General features: G+C 39.2%; 1 protein-coding gene across 2 annotated transcripts; it reads left to right on the forward strand.

Moving 5' to 3' along the window:
* Window positions 1–520: 520 nt before the first annotated feature.
* Taf1a (TATA-box binding protein associated factor, RNA polymerase I subunit A) lies at window positions 521–23,999 on the forward strand. 2 transcript variants are annotated; one of them, XM_090341157.1, is made up of 11 exons: window positions 521–658; window positions 2,500–2,635; window positions 5,878–6,047; window positions 7,218–7,331; window positions 8,353–8,551; window positions 13,506–13,636; window positions 14,934–15,092; window positions 16,531–16,597; window positions 17,244–17,367; window positions 20,527–20,681; window positions 23,582–23,999. In XM_090341157.1, exons 2-11 carry the CDS (start codon window positions 2,512–2,514, stop codon window positions 23,704–23,706), a joined length of 1,368 nt encoding a protein of 455 aa, XP_090197283.1. In that variant the 5' UTR covers window positions 521–658; window positions 2,500–2,511; the 3' UTR covers window positions 23,707–23,999. The 2 variants fall into 2 exon arrangements, with proteins under 2 accessions (XP_090197283.1, XP_090197284.1); XM_090341158.1 differs by having other exon boundaries at window positions 2,510–2,635.
* Window positions 24,000–24,042: the final 43 nt, after the last annotated feature.

Consider the following 24,042-nt stretch of genomic DNA (forward strand, 5'->3'; position numbering starts at 1 on the left):
CCCATTTTAAGTTTACTACAAGAGGACCCTTGTTCAGAAGGTGGACGATTCTTGACCAAATTGTGAAGGCAATAAGTCACTTAAATCGATGGCTAAAAAGAAAAAAGAGATGTCAAGGAGAGGCTATACGTGAGTTTTTCCTGTCCCCAGCCACCAGCCACTGCTCCATTCGTGTAGTTTGTCTGCAAGCAGAGAGGAAACCGTGCGGCCATTGGATGCTTCTCATAGTGACATTCTGCTCTTCCGGATGATCCCTTCGCTGGGCCACCATCCCCTAGGCGCGCACTCATGTGCAGTGGAAGCCCAGGAGTTGGTTTTCAGTGGGCGGAAGGCGGCGGCGATCACACCAAGATCACTTCCGGGCTGGAGCTGTACACGCGGCTTTTTCCACGAACCGGGAAAGGCGCGAGGGTGACGTCAGTGCGCCGCCGGAACGCCCAAGGCAAGCTGTGCGCATGTCCACAGCCAACGTGAAATAGCGCGCTCCACTTCCGGCGAAGCAAACGCTCGCCGACTCCACTTCCGGCGGGAGTTCCCACGTGCTGTTCCGGAGGCGGGAGAAAGCCTTAGGGACATGGAACTCCCTCAGGCGTTATGAAAGCGGCTGCGGCGGATTCCGTTCCTCCCGATCGCTGAGGTGACAGAGGAACCAGAAGAGGTGCGTCCGACCCACCGTATTTTCCTCCAGATACTTCTCCGAATACGCTAAAACCGCGGCGTTGGTAACACGGCCTAGTGCGGTGGCGCCGCCTGGTTACCCTGGCAACCGCGTTAGCCGGGAAGACCTGGGCCTGAGGCTTTGGGGAGGACGGGTTTTGGCGTGTGCGTGTTCTGACTCCTCAGACGCTTTAGCGAAGCCACTGCCGTGTATATAGAAAGGTTTTAGCCTGGCGGTCATGTGGAGAGACAGAATTTGAGACGTAACCCAGAAAGCTGAGGAGGTCCTGCAAGGCTGTTGGCAGATGGGTCCGAACGGGGGTTCTGCCGGAGGGGTGCCAGCCAGGAGGACGACTGGGAAGAAATCGAGGAGTATCGGAGGGGTCACTCTTGACTTGCCGTGGGGAGAGAGGACTACCCAGGTGAGGGACGCTGAGTACCCGGAGGTCTGACACCGCACTCCCAGCTCAGGATGATGGGCTTGGCGGACTCCTTTCCCACAGTCCGTGCACTTCATTCTAGCCATGCCCGTCGTTTTTCTCTCCGCCCCTCGATTCTCGTCTTCACCTTTTTTTTGTTTTGTTTTTTCTTTTTCTTTATGACTTTAGGAAACTTGACATATTTTAAGTCTTTCCGTTTGTGTGGCTTTTTTTTTTTCAACATTAGCATGAATGGAAAGAATAGGTCTTACCTCAGCATTGGTCTGATGATTAAATTAGCTAATGAATAGGCTAACGTTTATAGGGTCTAATAGAAGCAGCTACTACTATTATTATTCTGATTATTCCTGTTATTCTGTTTGCTACTTCTCTAGACTAGTTTGGGTGTGTGTGTTTGTGTGCTGGTATTGAGGCTTGAATTCAGGTCTTGGGCACTGTCCTTTAGTTGGTGTTTCCTCCTCCCCGCCACCCCACCCCCCATTTCTAAAGGCTCTTGGTCTACCAACTTGAGCTCCATTTCCAGTTTTTTGGTGGCTAATTGGAAATAAATGTCTTACTTATTTCCTACTTGGTTTCAAACCTTTGTCCTCAGGCCTCAGCCTCCTTAATAGCTAGACGTACAGGTCCAGCCCCCCTGCTAAGCCTTTTACTTTTTAACTAAAGGACTTTTATTTAGCTTTGTGTTTGAAATATATTATGTTGTCTTTAAAAATGGAACAATATTTTGCCTGTTGCTGACCTTGAAGTCCCTTTTTAGTTTAAAAAGCCATCAGACCTATGTCTCGCCCCTATAATCCTAGCTATTTAGCAGGATGGGATCTGAGAATCGCACTTCAAAGCCAGACTGGGCAAGAAAATTCCATTATAGCTGGGTGTGGTGGCTCACGCCTGTAATCCTAGCCTCTTGGGAGGCTGAGATCTGAGGGTCATGATTCAAAGCCTGCGCAGGCACTAAAGACTGTGATACTCTTATCTCCAATTAACCACTAGAAACCCGGAAGTGGCAGTGTGGCTCAAGGGGTAGGGCAATAGCCTTGAACTGAAGAGCTCAGGGACAGCACCCAGGTCCAGAGTTCAAGCCCCGTGACAGAAAAGAAAAGAAAAAATTCCATGAGACTATTTATCTCTAATAAAATAATAGAAATAATAAAATATCAGAAAGAGCAGGAAGTGGAACTGTGGCTCAGTGGTAGAGCACTAACCTTGAGCAAAAAGAATCGCAGGGATAGTGCTCAGGCCCTGAGTTCAAACCTGAGGGCTGGCACAAAAAAAAAATTAAAAAGCTGTCAGGTACAATGAATTTTGGTGGTCACATGATACTTCTTAAATGAAAAGGTAGATGTTTTTCTGGACAGCTCGGAAGTGTGTGGATTAAAATGTGGTAAGGGACATGTGTTTTCAGTTTGGAGCAGATATGAGTAATTTCAGTGAAGAACTGACGAGGCCTGTGACAGAGGATGATGACCAGATGGAAACCTCGGTGGTCTCCAGTGCAGGAATGCATTTTCCTTGGCTTCAAAAGAAATTAGAAACTGTAGGTAAGTGAAGCGATAGAATCATTTTAATGCAAGGAAATGGTAACATGGATGTAAAGTGAATGACCCATGTTGGTTTCATTGTCAAAATAGTAATGTATGAGTCTGTCTTTTTAGGCTGTAAATAAACATGAAATTGTAAGCCTTTGGCTTTGAATTAATACAAGAAGTAAAATACACAGTCTGCAGTATAGTGAATCCATGTATATTTTTGGGAGCAGTTACTGGTATCTTTTTTGCTTACATATCCCCTAGTTGATTTTTTTTTTTTTTTTTGCCAATCCTGGGCTTGATCTCAGAGCCTGAGCACTGTCCTTGGACTTTCTCAAGGCTAGAGCTCTACCACCTGAGCCTCAGCACCACTTCTGGCTTTTTTTTTTCCTGTGTAAGTGGTACCGGGAGGAATCAAACCCTGGGTCTTTGTGCATGCTGGGCAAGCATTCTACCACTAGACCTAACTCCTGGCCCCCCTAGTTAATTTTTACCCTAAATTGTGTACTTCTCCTGTATGGTTTTAAAATGCCATGTACCATTTTCAGCACTTGGTGGAATTTTTAAATGAAATTATATTACTTTAAAAAGGCATATAGTGAAATCTAAATAATAGGCTAACTTTTTCTGGTCCTGATTGACCTCAAACCACAATTCTCATATATCTGCTTCCCAAGTAGCTGGTATTATAGGCATGGCTCACCACACCAGCAAAACATCCTGTAAGTTCTTAAATACTAAAATTTCTTCCAAGTTGAGACATGGTTATATCTAAAAGGTCTACACATTTGATCAAAGTCAAATTTTTATGTGAGTTTTAGCCGGGCACAGTAGTGCTATCTAATTGGGAAGTAGAAATCAGGAGGATAATGGCTTGAGACCAGCCCAGGCAAAAGTTAGTAAGATCCCCTATCTCAACAGGTAAGCTGAGTATAATAATACCCAACTGTAATCCTGGCTATGTTGGAGGTAGAGGTAGAAATATCTCAGTCTGGAGCTTGCTGGGCAAAAATCACAAGACCCTATCTTAAAAAGTAACCTAAGCGGGGCTGGGAGTTTGGCCTAGTGGGAGAGTGCTTGTCTAGCCTGCACAAAGACTGGGATTCGATTCCTCAGTACCACATACATGGAAAAAAGCCGAAGTGGTGCTGAGGCTCAAGTGGTAGAGTGCTAGCCTTGAGAAAGTCCAAGGAGACTGCTCAGACCCTGAGCCCAAGCCCAGGACTGGCAAAAGAAAAAAAAAAAGTGACCTAAGGACAGACAAGCAAGAGATCTGGTTCAGGCGGTAGAATACTTTTCTAGAGCAAGCCAGGAGTTGAATCCCTAGTATCAGTTTTTCCTAATGACTATTACATATTACTATTTTGTTTCTTTCATTTTTTGAAACAAAGTCTCACCAGGTAGCTCAGGCTGGCCTCAAAATTGAGATCCTACTGCCTCATCCTTCTGAGTGCTAGAATTAGACACACCAGGCACTATGCCTGGCTTGATTAGACTGTTATATATTTCTAGGAGAAGACTTTAGCATCATTTTTGGATTTTTTTTTTGAAAAAGGAATTGCGGGTTGAACTCAGGACCTTCGCTTGCTTAGCAGACTACCATGTAAGCCACACTTCAGCTCTTATATTCTGTTTTAACAGATGTAAATTCTGAGATACATTACCTTAATCAAATGAGAAATTAGATGTAAGTGATGTAAGTTTTTCAGGTATTTTACTTCTAATTTGTGGAAAAAGTTATATAATCTATTTAAAAATAATTAGATATCTGCAATTTTAATAAACAAGGAATTGGAAATCAATTGCAAATGAAGATTTTAGAATCTTCCACATTTGCAGCGCTTGTTGATTTTGTATATATGGACAGTGTGTAGATTTTGATTTAAAGCTTTGGTTATAGCCACAATTCTCTAGAAGACTAATTTTGGGGAGCAGTATATAGGACGTGGAAAACCTTCAGGCTGTTTAAAATTATCTTTACAGGGTACCTATTGGTGCCTAGGGTAAGAGTACTTAGCTGGAAGACTGAGCCCAGGTTGTGGTGGAAGGAAGAGAAGATAAACAGTAGAGCCAGTCACTCACATAATAGGGCTGTAAATAAGCCCTAACGTCTGCCTTAATGTGGACATTGTCCATTTTTTTTTTATAGAGATAAAATGCCAATGTTGGGCCGGGAGTTTGGCCTAGTGGTAGAGTGCTTGCCTAGTATGCATGAAGACCCAGGTTCGATTCTTCGGTACCACATACATAGAAAAAGCCAGAAGTGGTGCAGTGGCTCAGGGTAGAACACTAGCCTTGAGGGAAGTCCAAGGACAGTGCTCAGGCCCTGGACTAGCAAAAAAAAAAAAAAAAGCCAATGTCTACAACTGTTTTAATTCTACATGCATTTAATATGTCAGCCACTGAGTTACTGAGAATTTGGTCCTTTAAAATATGGAAGCTGTCATAGAGTTTTCAGACCATTGTTAGGTAACTAAGGCTAGGCTAGCCTAGGATGACCTTGAGTACTTTTTTACCCATCTAAAATACTGGGGCATCAATATTTGTGAAGTAATGTACCTTCTATCTGGTGAATATAATGTAACCGTTCAATTAATTACAATAAAAAATATATGAAAAAAAAATACTGGGGCTTCTTTTTTTTTTTTTTTTTTGCCAGTCCTGGGGGCTTGAACTCAGGGCCTAGGTGCTGTCCCTGAACTTCTTTGTACTTAAGGCTTGCACTCTACCACTTGAGCCACAGCACCACTTCTGGTTTTTATGAGTAGTTTATTTGAGATAAGAGTCTGACAGATTTTCTTGCCTGGGCTTGACTTTGAACCATGATCCTCATATCTCATCTTCCTGTGTAGTGGCGCCTACTCTTTAGACAACCTCTTTGAAAGATTCTCCCCAAATGGTTTAGTGGGAAGAGAAAATCATGACTGAGTTAAATAATTTCAGACCTATCTCTTATTTTTCAGATAGTATCTTATTTTGTAGATAAAATCTGGCCTCAAAATCCTGATATTCCTGCTTCCCCTTTCCAGTATGCAGGTTTGTATCACTATGCCAACTTGGATATCTTTTATTTACTAAAAATAATATAGTGTGGCAGAGCTTATTTCAAATGAAACTAGCTTTGACATTGGGGATAGGCTATGTGAAGTAATACCTACTGTTCTCTGCATTAAAACTTGTGCTTATGAGAAATAAGTTACTTTGCATAGCTCTATTGGAGTCACGGTGGGTAAAAGACTCTTTTATCTTCACAGTGACTAGAGGGAAAAAGGAGAAGGATTTTGCTCAGACAACAAGTGCTTGTTTAAGTTTCATCCAGGAAGCTCTGCTGAAGCACCAGTGGCAGCGAGCTGCAGAGTTCATGCACAGTTATCTGCAGATCTTGGAAGACTCAGACAGCAGCAAAAGACAGGCTGCACCTGAGGTAAATAGTGTGAGTTTGCTGGAAGAAATAGCAGATTCCTGAGTATTTTCTTGCTTTTCTTCTCCAGCCTTGGCTTTTCTCTTACTAGGATAGGGCAAGAGTGCCTTGCCATAGCTATTGACTTGGTGTAGGATCTGGCTTTAGCTATCACTGTGGTTACCCTCCTGCAAGCTGCTTTTCAGCAAGTTCTATGAGTTCTATCCTGTTTATAGTTGTGACCTATATTTCTTACTTCCTCATCCCTATGTATGTTTGGACAGGACTCCGCAACTCCATATCCTTTTCCATAATGTGTGCCAATTTAATAATTTTTTTTTGTTAATTGTTTCTCCAAGTCCAAACAGAACTCCATTTCAGAGGGCAGGGGTTAAAAAAACACAAATGCCTAGCATGTACAATTCAGAAAAAGACAATTTTCCACAGATAATTTCACATAAACTATCTCAAATAGCTTTTACTAGCATAGCAAACATTGTGTCTAATGGACTAAAACAAAAATCTGATTACAAGTTTAGCTGCTGACTGCCATAGAACCTATTCTGACTTATTTTTCCTATGTTAGTAAAATTATATATTTAGTGTATATAAGATAATATTAAATATGTTTAATACTAAAATATAAATTTATTTAAAGTACAACTAAATATATGAAACAGTAATTAATGTCTTAACTGCTTACTTTTTTTTTTGCCAGTCCTGGGCTTGAGCTCAGGGCCTGAGCACTGTCCTTGGACTTTCTCAAAGCTAGAGCTCTACCACTTGAGCGTCAGTACCATTTCTGGCTTTTTTCTTCGTATGTGGTACTGAGGAATCGAACCTGTGTCTTCGTGCATACTAGGCAAGCACTCTACCACTAGGCCAAACTCCCAGCAACTGCTTATTTTTTTAGCCTACAAAATTCATAATAGTACTGTTACATAATAGTATCTTAAATGAGTGAAAAGTGTCTGTCACTTAATATGTAGTATTAGCTTTACTGGGTAAAGTGGAATAAGATACTATTAGTATCTTACTACAGTATCTTACTTTCAGTACATTGAAAAGTATTTTTCAGTATACTGAAAAAAGAATTCTAGGTTGTTTTACATGTTAAACTCAGAAAGAAAATTATAGACAGGAATTGTAGAAGGCAAAATTGTTATATTCTGGTAGTAATTTGTGCTTTGGCAGATTATTTGGAAGCTTGGAAGTGAAATTCTATTTTATCATCCCAAAAGCAACGTGGAGACTTTCAATAGCTTTGCTGACCGGATGAAAAACATTGGTGTCTTGAACTATCTAAAAGTGAGTATGTAGCTCTAGAGGTAAACTTAATGCACAGCATTTCCTTTGGTTTTGTTTTGAGTTTCATTTTTGTTTGTTTTTTTGTCTGGTTATTCAGATCAGTCCTTCAAAGAGAAAATGGTTTAGTTTTCCTCATGCTTGTGTGGAACCTTCTGTCCAAATTTATGAATACTCTTACTGAGCTGGGAATATGGCTTAGCGGTAGATTACTTGCCCAGTATACTTGATGCCCTGAGTTTGATTTCTTAGTACCACATAAACTGTGATACTAAGCTGTGGCTCAAGTGGTAGAGTGCTAATCTTGAGCAAAAGAAGCTGGGGACAGTGCCCGGGCCCTGAGTTCATGCTCCAGGACTTGGAAAAATTAACTTACCCAAGATAAATGAGATTCTCAAATATATTAGATCCTACCTACTTTCTGTGGTGTTTTTAATAACTAAAAGAACACTTATTCATGGGCTAGGAGCTTATTAGCCTAGTAGTAGAATGCTTACCTAGCATGCATGAAGCCCTGGGTTTGATTCCTCAGTACCCACATACACAGAAAAAGCTGAAAGTGATGCTGTGGCTCAAGTGGTAGAGCTCTAGCCTTGAGAAAGCCCAAGGACAGTGCCCAGGCCCTGAGTTCAAGCCCCAGAACTGGCCAAAAAATACAAAAAATGTTCCTTCTTTGTTTAATTACTTAGAATATATCTGGGTTATACTTTCCTTTTTATTACACTTCAGTATTCCTCAAGATGTTTTTCCTGCGCTTATTTGAATGAGAACGCTTGATCTTAAAGCTGTTCCCATCTTGTTCTTCCACCCCCTTATATCACATTATCTTCTGTTTGTGAATTTACATAACTTATCTCTCATTTACATGGCGTTGTTTCATGTTGGATGATAAGGCCACAGTATTATGTCCTTTGTATTCTACCAAGACTTAGCTTTGCATATGTTTTATATTTGCTGAGCTTTTTGACTAATGTTTATATAGTGACTTAAATGACAATTGTCTTTTTTTTTTAAATTGGTGCAGATCTCCTTACAGCATGCATTGTACCTTCTACATCATGGAATGCTTGAGGATGCAAACAAAAATCTAAGTCAGGCAGAAACATGGAGATACGGTGAAAAGTCAGCTTCGCAGGAAATAATAATGAACCTTGTTCAGGCCTACAAAGGGCTTTTGCAGTACTATACTTGGTCTAAAAAGAAGATGGAATTGTCAAAGCTTGGTGAGTGAATATGAATAAACTTTTTAAAAAAGTATATAATTACTGCTTTTATAAGAAAAACTTTTAGCCTGGTGCCGGTGGCTCACACCTATACCTCGCTACTCAGGAGGCTGAGATCTGAGGATCACACTTCACACTTTGAAGCCAGCCTGCTCAGGAAAGTCCATGAGACTCTGATCTCCACTAACCACAAGAAAACTGTAAGTGGTGCTGTGGCTTAAAGTGGTAGAGCGCCAGCCTTGAGCAAAAGAGTGTAGAGATAGCCCACATGAGTTCAAGCCTTATTACTGATTAAAAAAGAAATAAGCTTTTCTTAGAGAAGGGATCTTGAAGAAATCATCTAGTTACCCTGCTGACTAGATATAGAGAACAGGTATAATTCATGTGAAGATTGCGTATATTTAAAGGCTATATGGAACTAGTCCCAAGTTTTTCTCACTAAAGATCATCTAGAAAGTACATACATAATATATTCTGCATTTATTATTGCTATAGAATAAAATACAATCTACAGAAAAGTACTGAATTATCTATCCATGGGAATGTCAGTTTAAATGTCAGTTTCCACAAGCTTAGGTCTCCAAATGATTTTCTTCAGAACTTCACTTAGTCAATTAATATCTGTATGTTTGTTTTGTTTGGGTTACTTTGCCTTTTTGAGATGAGGCATCAATACATTATTCAAACTGGTCTCAAATTCATGATCCCCTTACTTCACCTCCCAAATGTAGCCATTACAGCCACAAACCACACCAGGTACTCTATAAGCCTTTTTTTTTTTTTTTTTTTATTGTAATTAGTAAAAGGGTTACATGATATTTGCCAGATAGAAGGTGCATTAATTCACGTACATTGATACCCTTTCACATGTCTTGGTACCCATTTCCCTCCCCCCCCTACCCCCCCACCCATCTTGGTTTTCCCCCCTTCCCTATCAAATTTCAAATAACCAAATACAAATAAATTCAATATATCAGATAACAAAGTGAGATACTATAACAATATGAGATAACCAAGGGACAGCAAAGGAGATGAGAGACAACATAGTACTTGAAGGTCTATAAGCCATTTTTTAAAAAGATAAATTACATCAGAAATTTTGGCAAGGTTAAGAAAATAGAAGGTATATGGCTAGGTGCGGTGGCTCACACCTGTAATCCTAGCCACTCAGGAGGCTGAGAGCTGAGGATCAAGGTTCAAAGCCAGCCTGGGCACAAAAAGACCTGAGACTCTTATCTCCAAATAACCTCTAGAAAGTGGGAAGTGGCTTGGCTCAAGGGTAGAGTGGTAGCCTTGAGGCAAAGAGCTCAAGTAAGGCACCCAGGCTGAGTTCAAGCCCCATGCCCTCCTCCCCCCAAGAAAGTACAGAAGTAATACCAAAAGATTGCTTAATATAAATGGGAAGACAGCATTAAATACACCTGAAAACTGCAGAATAAAAGGCAAGAGATAAGGCCAAATACATATATGTAGCTTACCACTGAAGGTATAAAGTAGGAGTTGTTAAGCAAAGGCCAGTGAGTCTTAAAGGGTAAAGGGTATTCCAGATTTGGATCCTGCAAAATACAAGAGTAACATAAACAAAGCAGTTCTGTAGTGTTTTGGGAGGCATGAAAAGGGAGGAATTGAAGAGGAAAGGAATTAAATTGGTTTAGGAACCAAGAAAATACTGCTTGTTAAATATGAATAATATACAAGTAGTCCTTACCATACAGGTATGTATCAGGACAAAATTGGATGAGGATGTGAAAAAGGAAGGGTTTATCCTAAAAACCATAGAGGAAAACTATAAAGAAAGGAAAGTTGCAGAGAATCCTGAAACTCCTAAGTTAATTTCTAACAGCTCAAGGTTGTATCTCCATATGACCCATTCCCTTTAAAGTGGCTGCCAAAGAATTTTTGATTCAGCCCATGCTTGGAGGCAGGGCTCCTGATACCAAGCTTCTATAGGAGAGTAGGTGCCTAGCTTTCATAAGCTTTGTTAATAAATAAGCAGCTCCACCTATGGACTTTTAATCCTTCCTTGATTTTCGTTACACTCTTCCTTCTCATATATGTAACTGTAGTTTTATTTTGTCTATATCTGAAATTTTTCTAGTAATTAAAAGGTTATAAAAGGTAGCAGCAAGACTGGTTAAAACAGATTGAAAGTCTGTAATATGTTCCAGATAAGTAGCGTTAGGATAGATCTGAAATGTTTTCCTGATTATATAATTTTTTAGTTTTATTTATAGTACACTGTTTCATTGCAGTATTTCCTTACATGCAGTTGCACTTTGAGCAAATCCATCCCCTCCACTTTGTTTGCACTCCTCCCTTTTACAAGCCATGTTTTTTTTTTTTTTTTTTTTTTTTTTTTTTGCCAGTCCTGGGCTTGAGCTCAGGGCCTGAGCACTGTCCTTGGACTTTCTCAAGGCTAGAGCTCTACCACTTGAGCCTCTGCACCACTTCCGGCTTTTTTCTATGTATGTGGTACCGAGGAATTGAACCCGGGTCTTCATGCATGCTAGGCAAACTCCCACTAGGCCAAACTCCCAGCCCTGCCATGTTTTTTGTATTTGAATTCATAGTATGTACATTCGTTTGGGTCTTATGCATTTTATTTACCATTGATTTTAAGACATACACTGTTAGATGTAGTTATGGTTTATTCATTTTTATAGTTTTAAGACATTTCATTGTGTGAAATTCACACTAATATTCCTGTACTGTTGGTGGCTATTTAGAATATATACTTTGGAGTATTATAAATAAATAATGCTTTTTGAAATTAACTCTGGAGTGTTTTTTTTGTTGTTGTTTGTTTTGTTTTTGACAAGCAAAACAAAGGCTAGAACTCAAGGCCTGGGTGCTGATCCTGAGCTCTTTTTGCTCAAGGCTAGCATTCTACCACTTTGAGCCAGAATTGCGGTAGTTAATTGCTGATGAGTCTTTGGGATTTTCTTGCCGAGGTGGCTTTGAACTGGGGGATCCTAAGTAGCTAGGATTACAGGTGTGAGCCACCAGTATCCGTTTTTTTTTTTTTTTTTTTTTTCCATTAGCAAAGATTTATTTTAGTGCAACAGTAGGGAAAAATTAAAAAAAGGAAAAGGGGGGGGGCATTTCCCTATGTAGGAATAGTAGTAAAAGACTCCAAATGGTGGCTTTCATTGTGGCCTTTATACTTTTTAAGCTGCGAAAGTATACACTGTTTTGTCGTCTAATTATTAGCAAATAGTTCTTGGTGGCTAAATAAATGGGTGCTGTTTATTACCCTAAAACATCAAGATATGATGTACACTTACCTATAACAGATAAGTCTCTTTATGTGTGTGTGCATGCACATGCACAGCATGTACTAGTACTGAGGCTTTAACTCAGGGCGTAGGTACTATACTGTCCCTTAGCTTTTTTGCTCAAGTTTGGTACTCTGTCACTTGAGCCACAGCTCCTTTTCTGGCTTTTTGATGGTTAACTGAAGATAAGAGTCTTAAGGACTCATACTGCCTGGTGTGACTTTGAACTGCAGTCCTCAGACCCAAGATCTCAGCTTCTTAAATAGATAGTATTACAGGTATGAGCTACCAGCCCCTGGGTCATAACAATTCTCTCTCTCTCTCTCTCTCTCTCTCTCTCTCTCTCTCTCTCTCTCTCTCTCTCTCTCTCTCTCTTATCTATCTATCTATGCAGTAGATATAGTATTCTCAGGATCTTGGGTTTCATGTGACAAGCAGCTGAGGTTTTGATTAGAATTACAGATAAATATAGTTGATTATAGATGTAAAAATAATACCTGAGCATTAAAAGTAAAAATACTTAAGTATTGTTTTGTTACTTTTGTAAATGGCTTTATTTTCCCACTGTTATTGTCTTTTCCTTTTTTTTTTTTTTTTGTGGGAGGGGTAGGTCGTGGGGCTTGAACTCTCGGCCTGGGCATTGCCCCTGAGTTCTTCAGCTCAAGGCTACTGCTCTACCTTGTGCCACAGCTCCACTTCCCCCACTGTTATTTTCTTATTGTGTCGCAAGTCTATTGACATGCATTTGATTTTTGTGTATTTACCTTGTACCCTGCAACCTTGACAATCTCATTTTTTAGTTCTAATAAGTTGTTAGATTGTCTGTACATGATGTTATCATCTACAAAAAGATAAAATTTTACTTTTTTAAAATTTTTTTATTTTTATTTTTTTGCCAGTCCTGAGCTTGAGCCTGAGCACTATCCTTGGACTTTCTCAAGGCTAGAGCTCTACCACTTGAGCCTCAGCACCATTTCTGGCTTTTTTCTACTTATGTGGTACCAAGGAATCGAACCCGGGTCTTTGTGCATGCTAGGCAACCACTCTACCACTGGCCAAACTCCCAGCCCCTTTACTTTCTGTTTAATGTTACTCATCTTTTCTATTATTTTCTGGCTTAATTGCCAGAAAACTTACAGCAAAATGAATAGTTGTGGTGAGAGAAAACATCCTTGTCTTATTCCTGATTTTCATGATTAAGTTCGGTGTTAGCTGTGAGTGTTTCATAGATGCCCTTTATCAAATTTTTCTTTTTCTTTTTGTACAAGATCCTGGGGCTTGAATTTGGGGCCCTGGTGTTGCGCCAAAGCTTCTTTTGCTCAAAGGAATACCACTTGAGCCACAGCTCCACTTTAAGCTTTTTGGTAGTTCATTGGAAATAAGAGTCTCATGGACTTTTCCTACCCACAAGGCTGGCTTCAAATTGTGATTCTCAGATCTTAGCCTCCTGAGTAGTTAGGATTAGAGTCTTGAGCCACCAGTCCTCAGCTATATAATTCTTTATATATGTGACAAGATGCCTTGTTGAGGAGTTCTGCATCTTTATTCATATGAGATCCAGTTCTTAGAATTGACTTTTGAGCCATCGGGACTTGAACTTTTCTTGGGAGTTTTGTGTTACTAATTTAATAGAAATCCTTAAGATTTCATAACTTTAACAATCACGTATCTTTGGGCAGATGAGGATGATTATGCTTACAGCACAAAATCCCGAAATATATTTAACCAGAGCTGGAAGACATCTACACATATTGGGGAATTGATTAAAATTCCTGGAGTTTGGGACCCTTTTGTGAAGAGTTATGTAGAGGTAAGAAGAATTTTCAAAAAATTGTTAGTTTTGTTTTGTACTAAGCCAGTGCAAAGATAGTTTGTCCCATGTTCAAATGGGAAAATGAATGGAGAATCATTCATGGAGAATGTAGAAGATCATTTTTTTAAAAAAGAAAAATAGCACATTTCTTTCTGTCTTTATTAATGTACTATCAAAAATTACTTTTTGTTTTTACCACAGAGTAACCTGCCATATGACATATCCACTATATAAAAAGTATATGATTGTGTATGTCAATTCTCTTATTATTCTTGTTGAGCTTAAAAGAAAAATAGGAAGACTGGGATATAATGAATCTAGGTTACATAGATTACAGTGTATGAGGTGAAGAATATAGCTTTCAGAAAGTTTATAAGGTGTCTCATCATGTCAGAATCATAGTAAAAGGACAGAGAAGGCATTGACCCTGTACTATAAGAATATATTTGCTCTTTTAAGAGTTTAAATACTAAAGTGGTCATTGTAAAGATAATTACCAAAACCATATCCTACTCTGAATCCCTGTGTAAGGATGAGGACAAAATTATAGTAGGTGTAATTGTCATGCATGTCTTTTGTAGTAGGACACTGAAGTACATCTTTTGAGAGGGGTGGAGGAGTGTCATGGGGCTTGAACTTGGCCTGGGCACTGTCCCTGAGCTCTTCAGCTCAAGGCTACTACCCTACCCTTGAGCCAAGCCCCACTTCGGATTTTCTAGAGGTTAATTGGAGATAAGAGTCTTAGGTCCTTTTGTGCCCGGGCTGGCTTTGAACTTCGATCCTTAGATCTCAGCTTCCTGAGTAGCTAGGATTACGGGCTTGAGTCACCCCGCCTGGCTGACACTGAAGTACATCTTATTCACAATCGTTAGTATTACTAGTGCTCTACCACACCACTTCTTTGTTTTCTCGTGGTAATTGGAGCTTTCCTGCCGGGGTTTCTCAGCCTGCTGAGTAACTAGGATTTACAGACTGTCCAGCCTTAGGACTTCTATTTCTGGTGGGAATGTTTTTTATATTGCAGTTACTTTTATTTATTTTATTTTTTTAGCAACAAAATATCAGTTTTTAAATGGGATTCCACATAGATCTCTGTCTTAAGTGATCTTGTTTTGTGTACAAGTGGTAACAGATAGTGAAAGCACATAATACTGTTATTCCTTAAACAGTTACTACTTATTCATTTTGTGATGTTTTGTTGTAGTTGTTGCTTTCCAGTGGTAAGGTTGTACCTTACATTTTTATAGATATCTGAGAGAAATCAGCTAAGACATTATGGCTTTACTTTTTTTAGATGCTGGAATTCTATGGTGATCATGATGGAGCCAAGAAAGTCCTGACTAATTATGCCTACGATGCAAAGTTCCCATCAAACCCCAATGCCCACATCTACTTATATAACTTTCTAAAGCGAGAGAAGGCACCAAAAACAAAACTGATAAGTGTGCTTAAGGTATTGATTTTTTTTTTAAATTCTTGATATAAAGATGATGTATTAAGGGGTTACAGTTACATAAGTCAGATAAAGAGTACATTTCCTTTTGGACAATGTCACCCCTTCCCTCACTCCCTCTCCTAGTTTTTCCCTCTTATTCCCATCCACAAGGTTTTTTTTTGTGTGTGTGTGTGTGGTTTTTTTTGGTCTTTCATGGGGCTTGAACTCTGGGTCTGGGTGCTATCCCTGAGCTCTTCAGCTCAAGGCTACTGCCCTACTCCTGGAGCCATAGCCCCACTTCCACTTTCTAGTAGTTAATTGGAGATAAGAATCTCACAGATAGGGGATGGGAGTTTGGCCTAGTGGTAGAGTGCTTGCCTAGCATGCACGAAGACCCCGGTTCGATTCCTCAGTACCACATACATAGAAAAAAGCCGGAAATGGTGCAGTGGCTCAAGTGGTAGAGCTCTAGCCTTGAGAAACTCCAAGGACAGTGCTCAGACCCTGAGCTGAAACCCAGGAGTGGCAAAAAGAATCTCACAGACTTTAGTACCTGGGCTGGCTTTCAACTGGGATCCTTAGATCTTAACCTCCCTATTAGCTAGGATTACAGGCATGAGCTACCGGTGCCTGGCTGGAACAGTATACTTATCTTTCCAATTTAAAAGAATTTGCATACTCTGGATAAAATTCCATGGATTGGGAATTTTTCCTCACAGATGGTTGCTTCTCTCTTTTTAGTTTCTTTTTTATGTTACAGATCTTGGGGATTATTGAACTCAGGGCCCTTGAATATGCTAAGCATGTATTCTAATAAACTGTACCTCACCTCTTTTCTCCTTTCTTAATAGTATGTTTTGAAGGAAAGACATTTTTAATTTTGATGCATTTTATTCTTAGTGTTTTTATGTAAAAATCATTTGCCTATCTCAAGATAATTGATTTCATTAGGGGCAAAATAAAATATTTTAAGTCTTTAAGTATGGTAGAAAGAAATAGATATGTATAAGATGCAAATGAAAAGTCTTCATTAGTCCTGACTTTCTTGTTAGCAGAGGTTATTTTTCTCTGCACTTAGAAGACAGATGCAGGAAGACTGAGTTTAAGATCAGCCTGGGGGTCTGGAGTTTGGACTAGTGGTAGAGTGCTTGCCTATCATGCAAGAAGACCTAGATTCGGTTTCTTGGCAACATATACATAGAAAAAACTGGAAGTGGTGCTGTGGCTCAAGTGGCAGAGCTCTAGCTTTGAGAAAGCCCAAGGACATTGCCCAGGTCCTGAGTTCAAGCCCCAGGATTGGCAAAAAAAAAAAAGAAAAAGAAAAAGAAAAACACCAGTATGGGATGCATAGTAAACACATATCTATTTATACACACCTTAAACTTTATTTGAAATGGATTTGAAACTTAAGAAATGTCATTATTGTGTATAAATTACCAGTTGTTCTTTCTTCTAGATTTTGTATGAGATTGTTCCATCTCATCAACTGATGTTAGAATTCCATGTATTACTTAGAAAATCAGGTAAATAATTTTTTTATACATCTTTGTATGGATATTCTATAGTTTAGGAAATTAGCAAAGGAGACGGGGGGGCCAGTTCACCTATCCCCTGTTTTGTAAAGCAAGCTTAACAGGACCCCATTCCTTTAGGTATTTATTGTCTTAGGCTACTTGTATAGTTTAAAGGCAGAGTTGTGATAGAGGTTATATGCCTCACAAAGCTCTTTTTGGGTGACCTTTACGGAAAAAGTTTGCCTGCTTTGATAGAACATTGGGCAATGGGTAGCAAAAGAGAAATGGCTTTACCTCATTCCATAGAGTTCAGCTAGGCATAGGAAAGTACATACTTACTAGAAGGAAGTCAGCTTGGGGCCGGGAGTTTGGCCTAGTGGTAGAATGCTTGCAATTGATACCAAACTATACCGATCTCTTACTTAAGAAGGAAGAATATAACAAAAATGCTTACATAGGACAGATTCTTAGTTGTCTATAAAGGAGAATAGTGTACTTCTGATTCATCACAGGAGATCAAACATGGTGAATTGTATAAAACAATAAATCAGACAGAAGCTTACAATTCAGAATACTTGATCAATTTCATATATCTTTGTAACCTAGTGCAGTAATTTAGTAATTGTGTAAACTTGGACTGTTACCACTATTGCAGAAAAAGAAGAACACCGTAAACTGGGTTTGGAAGTGTTATTTGGGATTTTGGATTTTGCTGGATGCACTAAGAATATAACTGCTTGGAAATATTTGGCAAAATATCTGAAACAAATATTAATAGAGTAAGTAAGAAGTAACATTTATTACTGGAAAATTATAAATAATATTAACCAATATTTTAGCTAATGTCTCTTTTTTCTTGTTTGTGGTATTAGGTTTTGAATTCAAAGCTACACACTTGCTACCTCTGAACCATGCCCCTAGCCCTGCTTTTCACTGGTTATTTTTGAGAAAAGGTCTTCTGTCTTACCAGGGGTGAGTGCACCTGGTCAGGAATCAGGCTTTCTGTCATTGTTGGATGACTGGTGTGTACTTTCTCATCCAGCTTCTCTCCACTCAGATGGAGTCTTGGGAATCTTTCTTCCCAAGCTGGCCTGGATCCATGATCTTCCCTGTCTCAGCCTCCCATGTAGCTCAGAATGACAGGCATGCACCACTGTTTTCAACTATGGATTCAGAAGGGGTCTAGTGAAGTTTTCTCTCTTGGTTAGCCTCCATCCACAATCCTCCATCAGGATTCTTAGTCTTCCAAGTATTGAGGATTATGGCATCTTGCAGTATCTTTCCCCTTTTTTTTTTTTTTTTTTTTTTTTGGTCAATCCTGGAGCTTGAACTCAGGGCCTGAGCACTGTCCTTGAACGCTTTCCTCAAGGCTAGAGCTCTACCCTTTGAGAGCCACAGCACCAGTTCTGGGTTTTTTGTTTGTTTTTTGTTTTTTTTTTCCCTATGTATGAGGTACTGAGGAATTGAATCCCGGTCTTTGTGCATGCTAGGCAAACACTACCACTAGGCCAAACTCCTGGCCCATATCTTTCAATTTTTAAATTATGGTTTTGCTTTTTAAAATATTATTTCTTGAGCAATGTCTTCAGCTATTTTCTGAGTGCAAAGTTATGAGAGTAACATCTGTTAGATACTTTGTCTCAAAGTAAGTACTTAAAAGTATATACTTAATTTTACTATCATCAATGCCACATTTTATGTAAAAAGGACCTGGGAACTTATTTCAATTTTCAGAATTGACTTGATGGAAATAGTACATGCTGAATGTAAAAAAAATGTTCTTTTGTTTTGTTTTAGTCTCTTTAAGTTATAAGAATACATGCAAATGGGAACCAAATTTTTTCCTCATAATCCTAGGGGCTGGGATATACAAAGTCCAAAGTGAAGGTGCCAACATAATTGGTGCCTGATGAGGGCAGCTTCCTGGTTCATATGGAGTGCCTTCATGATGGGTGGAAGGGATCAAGGCAAGGCTCTGAGACTTATTTTCCTGACCACAATAATCCATTTCATCACTAATCCCAGTTCCTTATTTCCTTGTATCATAATAGCCTGTAGGTTTCACATATGAATTTGGGAGAGGAGGAAACAGAAGTGTGATTATGTTCATACATTCATAGTTAACCACTTTCCAATTTTAACATACTGTTTAACTCTCTTACTACACTATAGGTTCCTTTTTTTTTCTTAAAAAAAAAAACAAAACAAAACAAAAAAAATGAGGGCCAGGAGTTTGGCCTAGTGGTAGAGTGCCTTGCATATACAAAGACCCGGGTTCGATTCCTCGGTACCACATACATAGAAGATAGCCGGAAGTGGTGCTGAGGCTTAAGTGGTAGAGCTCTAGCCTTGAGAAAGTCCAAGGACACTGCTCGAGCCCTGAGCTCAAGCCCAGGACTAGTGAAAAAAAAAAAGAAAAAGAATGACCTTTAGGGAAGGGAAAAAAACTGAGTTTAAATTTTATATAACAACCTTTTTCATTTTTCTTTGCACATAACAATTCTTTGAGTTTTTTTGTTTTTTTGGGTTTTTTTGGTGGGTCTTGGGGCTTGACCTCTGGGCCTGGGCATCTCCCTGAGCTCTTAGCCCCTGGGGCATGGATGTTGTCCCTGAACATTCAGCTCAAGGATTCCGCTCGGTTCTTTGATTCACAGCCCCATTTTCTAATTGTTAATTGGAGATAAGAATCTCACGTTCTAGGCTGGGAGTTTGACCTAGTGGTAGAGTGCTTGCCTAGCATGCACGAAGACCCGGGTTCAATTCCTCAGTACCACATACACAGAAAAAAGCTAGAAGTGATGCTGAGGCTCAAGTGGTAGAGCTCTAGCCTTGAGAAAGTCCAAGGACAGTGCTCAGGCCCTGAGCTCAAGCCCAGGACTGGCAAAAAAAAAAAAAAAAGGATCTCAGGTTCTTTAGTGCCCAGGCTGGCTTTGAACCACGATCCTCAGATCTCAGCCTCCTGAGTAGCTAGGATTACAGGTGTGAGCCACCACACCTGGCTTCACATAATAATTCTTGTAGTATTTGGCCATAGTGTTCTTGAGAGCCAGAAAATATACTATTCTTTTTCCAGTCTCTAAAAGATTTGCCTCAGGGAACATGTAGGTGCTAAATAAGCATTTACTTAAGTTATTGATGAATGCTTAGTTAGCCTCAGTGCATCCATCACAATGTGTACTCATGTATTTATATAAAAATGGCATCTGAATTTGTATTGCAGTTCTAAGTAGTGTCTAATTTTATGAAAGGTTTTAAAAGTAACTTTTTTTGTGCTGGTCCTCAGGCTTGAACTCAGGACCTGGGCATTGTCTCAGATTTTTTTGTTGTTGTTCAAGGCTAGCACTGTGCCTCTTAAGGTACCAGTTCTACTTTTTGGAAGCTCATTGAAGATAAGATTTTCATTGAGTTTCTTGCCTGAGCTGACTTTGAATCATGATCTGTAGATACCAGCCTCTTAAGTAGCTAGAATTATAGACAGGAGTTACCAGTGCTCTGCTAAGGTAATTATGCAATATGTAATTAAGTAATTGTGACTGCTAGCATTTTTTGACCATTTACTGTGTATCAGACACTGTAGAAGGAGCTTTATGCAAAGCATCCTGTGCTACTGAACCAATGCCATTTTTAGGTTAAGCAGTTTACTTAAAAGTATGCAGTTGGTTAATGAATGATCTGAGATTTGAATCCAGATTTTTATGTTGTTAACTACTGTGCTATAATGAACTGGAATAGATTCTGGAGATCAAAGAGAACATAAAAGGATTTGCCTTCATGCTACTGCCAGTCATGTGCCAAGCCACGCCTGTACTCAGAAGTTGGTGTGGAAATTTCTTCCTTATCATCTCCATAGACTCTTCACAAATTCTAATCCTGATGATACAGATTTGTCCACATCATTGCATCATTGACTTTCTCTTTTTGACATTTCTTTTTCCCAGAAATCATCCTGCATGGGTTCAAGAGCAATGGAACTCCAGGAAAACCTGGTGGCCAACATTTCATTTCAGCTACTTTTGGGCAAAATGTGATTGGAAGGAAGACACAGATTTGGCCTGTGAGAAAGCTTTTGTGGCTGGAATATTGTTAGGAAAAGGTATGTTTAAAAAAAAAAAATAGGGTGAGAATGTGGTTTAGTGGTAGAATGCCTGCCTAGCATGCATGAAGCATTGGTTTGATTACTCAGTACCACATAAACAGAAAAAGCTGTTAGTGGCTGTGTGGCTCAAGTGGTAGAGTACTAGCCTTAAGCAAAAGAAGCTCAGGGACAGTGCCCACTCCTTGAGTTCAAGCCCCAGCACTGGCAATGCTAATGTTGGCTAATGTTGAAATTCCAAAGTATGATTGATTCATTTAGAGCTTTGCAAATATGGTGCCTGAAGCTTCTGTTCTACATGTTTCGGAAATAATTGGTAAATGGAAGAATGAGTCACGAGTAGGGCCTAGGTAATGAGCATGTATAGGATCTTATGCACTGGAAAGTGATTTCTTATTGTTGATTGTGATTGATTTTTATGCTCTGACTTGATTGTTGTTTGGGGTCATTAAGATGCATAGTGCTAACTCTTTCTACTAATAATAAATGAGCATTTTGGCCTGCTCTTTAGAAAGGTTACCAAGATTATTTATTTAGGGCTGGGAGTTTGGTCTAGTGGTAGAGTGCTTGCCTAGCATGCACAGAGATCCCAGTTCTATTCCTTGGTACCACATACACTGGAAAAGCCGGAAGTGTTGCTGTGACTCAAGTGGTAGAGCGCTAGCTTTGAAACCATTCAAAACCAGAAGAGTTGTTAAAGTGGCAAGAGTGCTAGCCTTGAGCAAAAAAGCTCAGGGATAATAAGGTCAGGCCCTGAGTTCAAGCCCTGTGACCAACAATAACAACAAACAAGGTATTCTTTAATAACCTCACTCTTCGTTAGTAGCTGTATGTTGTACTTATTTGTTCTGGTTTCCTCTCCTGAAGAGAAAGAATACCTCCTGCTAGTACATCAAAAAGTCCACTTAAGGGCCAGAGCTTAGCCCAGTGATGGAGTGCTCCCTAGCTTGCACTAAGTCCTGGGTTTGATTGCTTGGGACCACATACACAGAGAAAGCTGGAAGTGGTGCTGCCGCTCAGGTGGCAGAGTGCTAACCTGAAGCAAAAAGTGTCCAAGCCCTGAATTCAAGCCTCAGGACTGGCAAAAGAAAAAGCGGGGAGGGAGGGGGGAAGTCCCTTCATTGTTACCTGGTATATTTTATATATGTTCAATTGCTTATTTGAAATAGGAAAGGGAAGGGGGAAAACAAGATGATTGGGAGAGAGTGGGGGGAGGGAAATGGGGATAAAAACATGAGAAGGGGGTATCAATGTGTGAGAAGTAATGCACCTACTAACTGACAAATGTAACTGTAACCCCATTATCCTACGATTTAAAAAAAAGGGGGGGGGGAATAGGTCCCCTTAAAAGAAAAAGAAGACAAGGAGTTTGGCGTAGTGGTAGATTGCCTAGCATGCACCAAGACAGGTTCGATTCCTTGGTACCACATACATAGAAAAAAGCTTGAGGTGGTGCTGAGGCTCAAGTGGTAGAGCTCTGGCCTTGAGAAAGTCCAAGGACAGTGCTCAGTCCCTGAACTCAAGCCTAGGACTGGCAAAAGGAAAAAGAAGAAAGAAAGAAGGAAAGAAAAATTGATCTTTCTTCAGTAAAACTCTTCACTTGCTCCTAACCAATATAACTCTTCACTGCTCTGCCACTGAATGTGAAACAGTGGTCAGTACTGGAATAAGCTTGCCACAAAATATGTTCAGAAATGAATATAGTAAACCTTATAATGACTCTATGACTTTGCTAGTAAGACATGTTGCTAGGAAATTTAAGGTATTCTAAAGAGATGCAAATTGTAGTGGTAGTGATCTGTTTTTGCTTTGTTCTTAGCAGGGGATGTGGTAACTGTTTCTGTGTTGTGTGAAAAACAAACTAGGTCCCCTTTCTCCTAGGGGGGATACCTTGTTACTTTAGCTCTCTATACTGAGTTACAAAATTATTAAAATTTTATAGTTTATTCAGTTTTTTTGTGTGTGTCAGTCGTGTGGTTTGATCTTAGGTCTGGCACTGTTCCTGTACTTTTTCACTCAAGGCTAGATCTCTACCACTTTGAGCCACAGCTCCACTTCTATTTTTTGGTGTCTAATTAGAGATAAAAGTCTCATGGACTTTCCTGCTTAAGACTGACTTTGGAACTTAGCCTAGCATCTGAGAATCTAGGATTGTAGGCATGAGCCACTGGCACCCTGCTTAGCTTTTCTTTTTTGTGAAGATAGTAAGTTCTTTCCAGCTTTCTAAGTGTAAATGAAAATATGGATATGAGATATTTTGTTTTAACTAAGATACGATATGTTCAGAAATAAGAATTGGTATGTAACTTATTCAGGAGGCTGAAGTGGGAATATCACTTGAGCCCAGGAACCTTCAAAGCTAACCTGGGTAACATAGCAAGACTGTCTAAAAAAAATAATAAATAAAACCCCAGAAATTACTAGTAAAACCACAGAACTAATATTGTGATAGATATCATTGTGATTAGTTGCAAGCTAATATTGAGATGGAAGCTAATTGACCTTTGGAGAGGCATGCATATATATATACACACACACACACACATACCTTTTATAGTATATAATGCAGCAGATAATACATGATGTGTTATATACATATATAGGGTATGTACATATATACACATATGTATGTATAAGGCATATCAGCATATTAGGGTTTAGAGAGAAGAGCAGGATGCAGGCTAAAGTATATGCTTTAATTATGATGGATTAGAAACATGTAGGAAATAATACATTTTATTGGTGACAGCTCTTAAAAATGCTTAGGTGTGTGCTATTATGTATAGACAATATAAATAAGTTTATATTAAATCAGTATGCCAGATTTGAAGCAGTTTTAAAGTGAAGACATGTCCTTAAAAAAATTTAGTGAGTACTAACCTGTTTATTTTATTTTTTAGGTTGTAGATATTTCCGGTATATTTTAAAACAAGATCATCAAGTGTTAAGGAAGAAAATTAAGCAAATGAAGAAATCAGTGAGAAAATACAGTATTGTGAATGTGGGCATTGGATCTACAGTGTAGTAGCTCACTAGACGGATATCGAATGTATTTATTTGCTGTTTGATATTGTTTATATGAGTGTAAATAATTATTTTTGTATTTTTATACTTCCTTTTCCTATTAGTTACAGCTAATTGCTCTTAAATATATGTACATAGATATTTTTTGTAATGTTACAGGTAGCATCTTTTAAAAGGAATGATTCTTCAAAAGAGAAAATTGGTTAGAGAATGTAGCTCTATAGAAATACTTGTTTTCTGATTACTTGCCTTTTTAGTGTTCCATAATAAAATTTTGTGTTGCTGGGGTCGGGAGTTTGGCCTAGTGGTTAAAATGCTTGCCTAGCATGCACGAGGA

The sequence above is a fragment of the Megascapheus bottae genome, chromosome 10 (genome assembly GCF_031878675.1).
Source record: "Megascapheus bottae isolate mThoBot1 chromosome 10, mThoBot2.hap1, whole genome shotgun sequence".
NCBI lineage: Eukaryota > Metazoa > Chordata > Mammalia > Rodentia > Geomyidae > Megascapheus > Megascapheus bottae.